This window comes from Octodon degus, unplaced genomic scaffold (assembly GCF_000260255.1).
Source record: "Octodon degus isolate 3935 unplaced genomic scaffold, OctDeg1.0 scaffold00049, whole genome shotgun sequence".
NCBI lineage: Eukaryota > Metazoa > Chordata > Mammalia > Rodentia > Octodontidae > Octodon > Octodon degus.
Window position 1 is genome coordinate 12,392,203 of NW_004524625.1, and position 9,369 is coordinate 12,401,571.

A 9,369-nucleotide genomic window follows, 5' to 3' on the forward strand; every position below is an offset into this window, starting at 1 on the left:
TGTAGGTGGGCCAAAACCGGTACTCACACATGTAGGTGGGCCGAAACCGGTACCCACATGTCACCCAGACGAATGTGGCAACTGAACAAAACCTTGCTACAATTTAGCCAAGGCTAATACCAAAGACATGCAGGAGCCAGGCAGTGCATGTAGGCGGAACCCCAGGAAGTCCTCTGAGCAAGGCGGGATCTCGGAGGGGAGACTGCAGATGTCTATGCTGAGGGGCAGAGCAGCCGGCCGCCAGACACCACAGCACGGTGCAGCGGAGGGAAGGGAAGTTCCAGCCCTGAACTTGGTTCCTGATCTTTAGCCACAGCTGCAGTAAAACACTGCTCTTAAATGGGTAATTTGTGACCATCGGTGGCACTTTCTTGGCGCATCTCTTACTACAGACTTTTTTGTTTTTAAGGCACTTCTAAGTGGACTGCCAATTAAGAAATTCTAATTATTTTCAGGAGGAACACTGATTTAAATTTTTCAGATGATTTATAAAGCTCAAAAATTATTTTAAAATATTTTTTATTTTGTATTTTAGGGAAGGGTCTATAGGGTGTTCAGGGTCTCACTACTAGATTGGACTCGTAGTGATCCGCCTGTTCACAGCCTCCCAAGAGCTGGGATTACAGGTGCGCGCCACCACGCCCAGTCTCAACTGTCATCTCAGCGTGCCCTGGGGGCGGGGCTAGCACCAGCACGGCAGGCCCGGGATCAAAGCCCCCGTCCCTGTGCCTGCTTGCAGGCGCTTCAATCCACTAAGCTATATGGTCAGCCCTTTAAAAATATTTCTTTGTGTAAAAGAGCTACAGATGAATGAGAAACAAGGTTAGACCAGAACACAGATTTTAAAAAACTGTGTTTGTGTGGATAATTTGAATATAGAATATATTGGGCTGGTGAGATGGCCCAGTGGTCTAAAGAACCTACTTAGAACAAGCTTAGCAAAGCACAGGGACCGCGGTTCAATCCCCCAGCACCACATGCCAGCCGGCCCCGCCCCCTGGTGGGCTGAGCTGGCCACACACACACACACACACACACACAAATAAAATTTTTTTAAAAAAGAATATAAATGAATTTTTTTATCATGAAAAGTTTGGGAGGAGTACTAAAAAGAGTTTAGCACCATTTGGGAGTATTAAATTAATCCTAATTAGAAAAAAAAATCATCCCTTGCATTAGTATTTCATAAAGCAGACTCATCATGGGTTAAAAATTCCAAAATGCTCACTGGAGGTATTTCGCCAACTTTCTGCATGAGAACCGGTGTTTCCATCTGAAAAATCAGAGTCAGAGGAACGTTCATCGTCATGTCCCCCACGCGATGATGTGACTTTATTTATTTCTCTAGGGCCTTTTCTGTTTGGCAGAAGAGGATTGCTTTGCTTATTTCTGGACTCATCCATTGCTTTTGATCCCTGAAAATCCCCTCGTCCCTCCCTGATGTCCCCCTCACTCTCCCTGTGCTCCGAAGGTCGGCTAGGGGGAGTGGTCTCTATTTCACAGTCCACATAAAGCCGCGGGGTCCCAGAGATCCTACCACTCGTGGAGCCGCAAAGATCTACCGGTAAGTCTGTCACAGCTTCGTCTCCTCCCAACGCTTTATCACACTGCTTGTCCTGAGGATGCAAACCACTTTTACCCTTCATTTCTAAGGCCCCTGAGCTTGCCTGGTAGACACAGGGCACTGCGTTCAAGACCATGGCCTGCTCTGATGCTAAGGACTCCTCAGGAGTCTCCTCCTTTGCTGACAGCCGGGACTGAGAAAAAGGGACCTCAGCTATTTCTTTAAGAAGTTTCTGAAACCCAGAGTCAAAAGCACTCTCCGTCACTGACAGAGCCTCAGCCCTTTCTATTGTTTCTTGTATCTCCTGAGGGTGGCACTCAGAAGGAGCCTGCCGGGGGGCCCCAGTGCTCCCCATAAACTCTGCTGGAGAAAGGGCTCCTGGATCCTTTTCATATTTTGCTGAAGAGTTTTGTAGTGTTTCCTTGGGTAGTTTTTCCAAGTAAGTACTGAATTCAAGGAACTCTGATTTGGGCGGAGTCACTGTTTTTGTCACAGTATCTGCCACTTCCTCAGGTGGCTCTTTGTCACTGGGGTTCATGGTGACAACAAAAGAGTTAGTGAGCTGTTCTGGTGGAGACATTTGGGGGGCTAAGATGGACCCGACTTCATGAGCTGTATCAGGAAACAGGGTGAAGGTATGAAAGTCCTTCGTGTCTGGAACAATGGTACCCACGGCAGTCCCTGGTGGACTCACTTCCAGAGGAGTTGGGGGGCTGCCTGCTGTTTGAATTCCTTCAGAAAAATCTGCTTTCATGGCTCGAGGACCTACTTCCCTCCTAGATGGATAACTCAAGGGAACTTCCTTGAGCAGCTTTAGTAATGCATTATTTACATCACTCAGTGCAGGTTTGGGTGGAAGAATGGCTCTCTCTATGGTCTCTACGATTTCCCTTTGGGAAGATGATGCCTTATCTTGGTGCATATCCCAGGAAAAAGATGTATCTTGTGGAGAGCTGGCCACATCTTCAAAAGAGCCTTTTCTGTGAAGATGTGAAGTCTGGGCCAGTGCCACAGAACCCTCTGCAGTCACTGCAAATAAGTTTTCTTTGTTGAGCTGGCACTTGGCACTTTGAACTTTCTGGGTGACAACTCCATTTCCCAAAGTGTCACCGCCCTCTGGAAGAAGCGGTGTTATTTCTTTCTGATAAAATGAAGGGTTGTGATTTTCTGTTATCTCCTTTTCACGAAATCTATCTTCTTTAGGTTGGGAGCTGGCTCTGGTGGTAACAGGTTTGATCTCAGTTTGCAAGGGAGAATGCGAGGTTCCGGTTGCTTCTGTAGAGGGAGCACCTGCACTTAGAACGACCGTTTGGCCTACGTGCTCACTAGGGAGCTCTGCAGATCCTCTGGCTTCTTGTTTATTATCAGCCAAATCTGTCTTTTGAAGCCAGTTCTTGTCTTCAGAAATAGCTCGTTCAGCTGGTTGCTCCACACAGACTTTTCCGCCAGAAGGTCGGTCTCCTGGAGATAAAGCTTCTGAAAGCAGCTTTTGTAAAGTGTCATTGAAAGTAGTGCTGTAGTCGTTAGTCACAGCGCTGGTTTTCACCATGGATTCTTGAATCTCTTGATCGGAGTAATATTTTTCCTCTTTAAGCACTGGAGTAGCAAACCATTCCATATGTTTTTCCTCCTTATCCTTTGATGAGTCACTTCGGGCCAAGGGAGGAGTGGACCCCCTGGGTGATCTTGAAGGCAATGTGGTTTCATCGGGTAGTGCCTGGCTCAGGCTCTTTGAGTTGAATTTCTCCATTTCCTCTCCCGCCATAATGTTCCTTTGGCTCGAAAGTGCCTCTATCTCATGGGTGTTTTTGCCTGATGATTTATTGTCACTTAATTTCTTGTGTTTCTGGCTTTTAAAAGCCACAGAATTTTTTTGGCTTGTTGTACTATTCCTGTCATAATTATCCTTATCATTTGAATGAGTTCCTAAGTCCCAAAACTTTTTCAAATTTTCAAACCGAGAGTGATTATAGAGCTGTTCTGTGTTGGGTTCATCCATTCTTTCTCTTAGGGACATAACTTTAAAGTTGGCACTTGATTCACCAATGAGAAATCTGTCTTTCTCCAGCGTAGATACTCCACTCTCAGCATCTGATGAATGTTGCTGCACTTGCGAGGTAACGCCTTCTCTAGGCTGCAAACCATCTTCTACTGGCAATCTTTCCATGAGTTCATTTCTCTCATTGTGCGCCAGGGCTAGTTTATCTGGTTGGTTCACTGAAAAACAGTATTCAGATGGACCTGCCGTCGGGGGCCTGGTCTCTTCAGGGTTATTTGAGGAGTAACAGCTGGGGACACGGAACACTTGATCATCTTCATCAAGGACCACTAGTTTGGCAGTGACTTGAGTATATTCGCTCGGGTCTGTAGATGAACTGCGCATGGCCACGCTCTGTGATGTCGCACTCTGTGGGGCTATAGCAGAAGGCTGCTCCTGGCCACCAGAGGGTGTGGCTTCTTTACGAGTTAGCTTGACACCAGCAGCTCTCTCTCCTTCCCAGAAGGATATTCTTTCCCTTACTCTTTTGTATTTTTCTCTTTGCACATGGTTCTGAGGAACCTTACCAGCTTCTAGCTGTGGTTGGACCTCAGGCTTCCTCCAAAGAGATCCCTCGTTGGCAGCCCCAGGTGGCAACGCGCCATGCTGTGCCTCTAAGGAAGCTTCCAGGAAGGAAGTATTTTCCTCTTGGCTCTTTCTCTCTGATCTCGTGTGGTCTTTCAAGTTTGATTCTTGATCAATTGTGGAAGAGTCAAAATGGGCATTTGAGTTTCCCTTATGCTTTTCATGAGCATGGAGCTTGGGTTCTTCTTCATCAAAGCTGCCAATATTGTCAGTGTTGTATGGAGCTTGTACTTCTGTGTCAGATCCTTTAAGAACATTGTAGGGATAGTGACGGGTTGAGGGAGATGGCTCGTCTCCTCTTCCTGTGCTTTCTGAACTCTGGCGACAGTCCGCAGTCTTATTCCCTTGACTTACAGCACAGCAGCTGTGAAGTGGTTGCAGTACACCCAGACCTTCTTTGGAGGTGTCTTCTCGGGACAAACTCATACATTTGGGTTTGATATTAGCATCACTGTCCTGGCCCTGTTCAAAAAGCAGCTTCTCTCTTTCTACTGGACATGTTGAGTCAGCTCTTACCGGCTTCAGTTCAACTTTGGGAGGTGACAGGGCCTTTGAGCCATTTTCTTTTAAACTCGTACCATCTGTCACAAAGGCAACAGGAACTTGTGATTCTGAGTCTATTTTTTCTTTGGGTCCCATGCGTTGGGGTTGTTGGAGGGATGACTTACTGTCCTCTGAGTAAGAACTTCGGTTAAACCAGTCTAGGACTTTAGATATGGAGTCATCTGTTGTCTTCCTTATCTCAGTGGCATACGGACCAGAACCCGAGGAGTTGTCAGCGTTTAGAGTAATGAGAAGAGGGGGCTTACCTTGCTGATGGTCTCTAGGCCTGCAGTCTGGCGCCCGAGGTGGCTCAGGCTCAACACCGTGAGACAATTCATCTGCAACACAGAAACACGCTGATAAATAAGAAGAGAATTGCCTGAAGATTATGATTCACTCGTATTTCCTTTTGCAAAAGGTATTTTTTTTTAATTTGCACTTTCTGCATCTCTTAGTGGTTGGTCATTCTCAGCAAGGTGTTCCTCCAGTGGTGGCCCAGGCCAGTAAGGGAAGGCAAACGTAGACCTCTACCACTACAGTGTGTAGGCCTGCCCTGAGAATGCCTTTGAAGTCCTCAGTTCATTTTAAAAATTCATGTGAATTTCATATCCTGTTCCATGTTACATTTTAAATATTAATTTTCTCTTACTCTCAAATCTTTGGGTGGGACTGACACCGCAGAAAGGTATACTGTGCTGTTGCTATGACTTCGTGAGTCCTCGGGCACCCTGCCACAGTCCTGAGAAGGGGCTTATATCCAATTTTGAGGAACACAGATTTAAGTGATTTTAGGAATTAGAAAACCAACTATCAAGTAAAACTGAACAAGAATTCACTGCAAGGGCTGGCCAGATATCTCAGTGGACTAAAGCGCCTGCTTAGGCAGACACAGGGACCGGGGTTCAGTCCAGGGTGTGCCGTGCTGGCCCCACTCCCAGGGCATGCTGAGATAGTGAATGAGACTGGGCGTGGTGGCACGCACCTGTAATCCCAGTGCTTGGGAGGCTGAAAACAGGCGGATCACTACGAGTCTGATCTATGTAGTGAGACCCTGTAGATCCTGTACTAAATACATAAAAAAAAAGAAAAAAAGAATTCACTCTAGAACAACTGAATGAGAACATTTGCTTCCTGACGTACTGAACCAGAACCTCTGAAGATAAGATTGCCGGGTTAGCAAGTGTTTCCCACACTGGAGTCTAGAATCCTGCTCACAATAGGCTCCTCCACTGTGCCCTTTTTCCTTTCTACCATCTGTAAGTCAGAAGTTATTTCTTGGAGCCAAATAAAGTGAGGACTGACAAAGCATGCTCTCTCTCTCCCCACACCAGCAGCAAAGTGAAGGCTAAGAGGCTAAAGAAGGCTATTTACATTGTGTCCTAGATGTGGAGAAAGCAGAGGGAACTGAGGTTTTGCTAAGTTTCATTAGGCATCTATTTACAATGCAAATGTTTCAGCATTTCTCTTCATCCTTAAAGTGACAAGCACTGCAATGCAAGTACAGGGGTGCACCTTAGAACTATGTGAGGCTAGGCAGGCAATCCCAGCACTCACGACCCTAAGGCCGGAGGATCACTGTGAGTTCCAGGCCCACCTAAACAACATAGTCAGACCCTGTCTCCAAAATCAAAGAAAACAAAACAAAACAAAGAACTATGAGAGTTGGATTTTATAATGTCAGCTACATTTCAAATGTACTCAAAGATAGACTAGGTAATAAAATTTAATTTCAACCATCAGCCCTGGCTAAATATACAAATTATTAAGAGTTTGTATAATAATTGGCACAGAGTATTGGTTTCCTTCCTTAACTATACATTGTATTATTAAATATATGTTAATAGTTGTGAAGTTCTCTTGAGAACTTTTCTTTTTTTTTTTTTTTTTTTTTTTGTACCAGGGATTAAACTTAGGACCTTGTGCTTGCAAGCACTTATTCCACTGAGCTATCTCCCCAGCCCAAGAAACCTTCAAAAGTTCTGTTTGTAGACTATTAATAATGATATTTTATTTATTTGGTACAAGATCTTTCTACACAGCTCAGACTTATGGCGATTCTCCTGTCTCAGCCTCCCCCATGCTGGGATTACAGATGTGTGCCACCATGCCTGGTTTCAATGGCTGGCAAAGCGTGGGCCGGCACAATATGCAGTACTAGGAATGGAGCCTGGGTCCTTGGGCATGCCAGGCAGGCTTTTAGATCACTGAGCTAACTCCCTGGCACTGGTGATGTTTTAAAATTTCTGTGATACAGAGAGCACATTGGCCAAGCAATGGCCGTGACTCATCCACATGGCTGTACTGACAAAGGTTCTACAATCTAAGGTACAGGATCTCAGGATAAATCCTGAGGGCATTTCACTGACCTTCTCAGACCAAAAAGCTACAACTCTTGTTGCATAGGTCCTGCTTTACCTTGGTCTTAACCATCCAGTAGAAAAGTATGAAGACGAAATATAGGAAATAAAGCCATGCTGTTAAGTTGAGCTGTGGGGGACTCAGGTCAATAATTTCTGACATTGCCAGTTAAACAGAAGACCCAATGCTATTTTGGGCTACTGGACTCTTTTAGAATATTTTGCTGTTTACACACCTATAATATTCAATAACGGAACTTAGAAAAAATGGGGTATACCGATGAATGTCCATTTTGTATCTGTGTATTCAAAGTGGTTGGGATAGATATATAGTTGCATTCTCTTAATGAATAGAATGATTTGTTCTAATGGTGTTTGTAAATAGGATCACAAGTCCGCATCTTGTACAGCAATTAACCACTAAGAAGAATATATGCAGTGTATTATTTGTTGAAACTGTACTTCCGATTTGATTTGAAACTATCTCATTGCTATCTGTTTATCAATAAAACTTTGAAAAAAAATTTCTGTGACATATTGCTAGTGAAAAGTCTTGGGAGTATAGCAATAATTTATAAATTACAGGCATACCTAAAATCTCTGGCAGGATCTACAACAGAATGTTTGCAATAGCTAATGCTAGACAATGCTATCGTAGAAGAGCTTTTTAAAAATCCTGAGCGTGTTCTTAAATATTTTACAGTAAAAACCGATTACTTTGAAAAATAAGAACTGTTATTTTTAAAATTCAGCATCTGGTAATGTTTTGTTTCCTCTAAGGAATTCTTTTTTTTTTTTTTTCCAGTGTGAAAAATAGTGTGCTATTGACTGCCTTGATGTTCAAAACTGAAGCCAAACCTTTGCGATCCACAGACGCAGGTCCAGCACTTGATCCTAGGTTCGTCCTATGTCCTAGCACTTGCATTTACCTTCACAGTGAACCTGAGGGAGAAGGCGGGGGCTAATGCTGCTTGCAAGCAGCCCTTGTGGTCAGATGGGATATCAGGCGACCAAAATTGTTTAGCTGATGAGGTTTTGTTCCCAGATTTAATGGTCAGTTTAGATTTAAAAATTAGAAGGCATAAGTAAGTACTAAATCATAGTCACAAGAAAGTATGTGTTCAAAAATGGGAAAAGTGAGGCCTGGAGAGATAGCTCAGAGGACTAAGTGCCTGCTTAGGCAAGCTCAGGGACCAGAGTCTGATCCCCAGCACCACATGCCACGCCAGCCCCACTCCAGGGTGCGCTAAGCTGGCCACCAGGGAGACTCGGCACGGTGGTGCACGCTTCTAATCCCAGCACTGAGGAGGCTGAAAACAGGAGGATCACTACAAGTCTGAGCTGCGTAGTGAAACCCTGTACCAAATTCATAAAAAAAAAAAAAAAGGTGGGTGGGGAGTGTACAATTCTTTTTAATAAATTACAACAGACAATTACTACTTTAGAAAGTTTTTAGGGCCGAGGATGTAGCTCAGTAGCACAGTGCTTGCAGGGCTACCTCAAAAGCTCCTGAGTTCGAGCCCCAGTACCAAACTCAGAAGTTTTCATCATTGAATGGTTATTTAGGTAGCCTTCATGCAATTACTTTCTAATGTTTGGTCAGTGTTAGTAGTTTCCTTTACTACAACTTGTCTCGTTTGTGTGCAGGTAATACCAGGAGAGAATCCAGGGGTGCTTACCCTCCAGGCTTTTTCAATTTTTATTTTGAAATAATCTCACTAAGTTGATCAAGCAGGCCTCAAGCCTCCTGAGTAACTGGGATTACAGGGGTGAGCAAATATGCTCAGCAGAATTCATTTTTTTTTTTTGAAGAAGTATTGGCTAATTTTTAATTTTTTTTAAAAAAAAGTTCTGTGGCATTCAAATGATCTAAAATGTCCAAGGAGGAAAAGGCACTGTCTTATTATTATTATGCATTTGGTACAGGGTCTCTTGTAGTGATTCACCTGTTTCAGCCTCTCCAGCGCTGGGATTATAGGCATGCACCATCGTGTCTGGTCTTGGTGGCTGGCTCAGCGGGCTTGGGGGTGGGGCTGGCACAGCATGGATTGAACCCAGGTTCTTGTGCTTGCCTAGACAGGTGTTTAGCGCTTGCCTAGACAGGTACTTGGTGTACTGAGCTATCTCTGTGGCCCTAGAACTGTCCTTTAGAAGAGGACTGAGGACCAGGGAGATAGCTCAGTGGGATAAGCCCCTGCCTGGCAAATGCAAGGTCCTGAGTTTAATCCCTGGTACTGCAGGACAAAAGGAAAGAGAGAGCGAGAGGGCGAGAGAGTGAGAGA

The 9,369-nt window shown here is 44.6% G+C and overlaps 1 protein-coding gene across 7 annotated transcripts in view; it reads right to left on the bottom strand.

The window, feature by feature from the left end:
• Sytl2 (synaptotagmin like 2) overlaps positions 1 to 9,369 on the bottom strand; it is a 57,368-nt gene that overhangs the window by 29,744 nt on the left and 18,255 nt on the right. For 6 of the 7 annotated variants that reach the window (XM_023716624.1, XM_004632555.2, XM_023716622.1 and 3 more), the window contains exons 5-6: positions 4,997 to 5,068; positions 1,229 to 4,768 (exon numbers count right to left, since the gene is read on the bottom strand). In XM_023716624.1, the coding sequence (XP_023572392.1) occupies positions 1,229 to 4,768; positions 4,997 to 5,068 (3,612 nt within the window). The remainder of the gene's footprint in view (positions 1 to 1,228; positions 4,769 to 4,996; positions 5,069 to 9,369) is intronic. The other variant, XM_023716625.1, reaches the window with a different exon arrangement.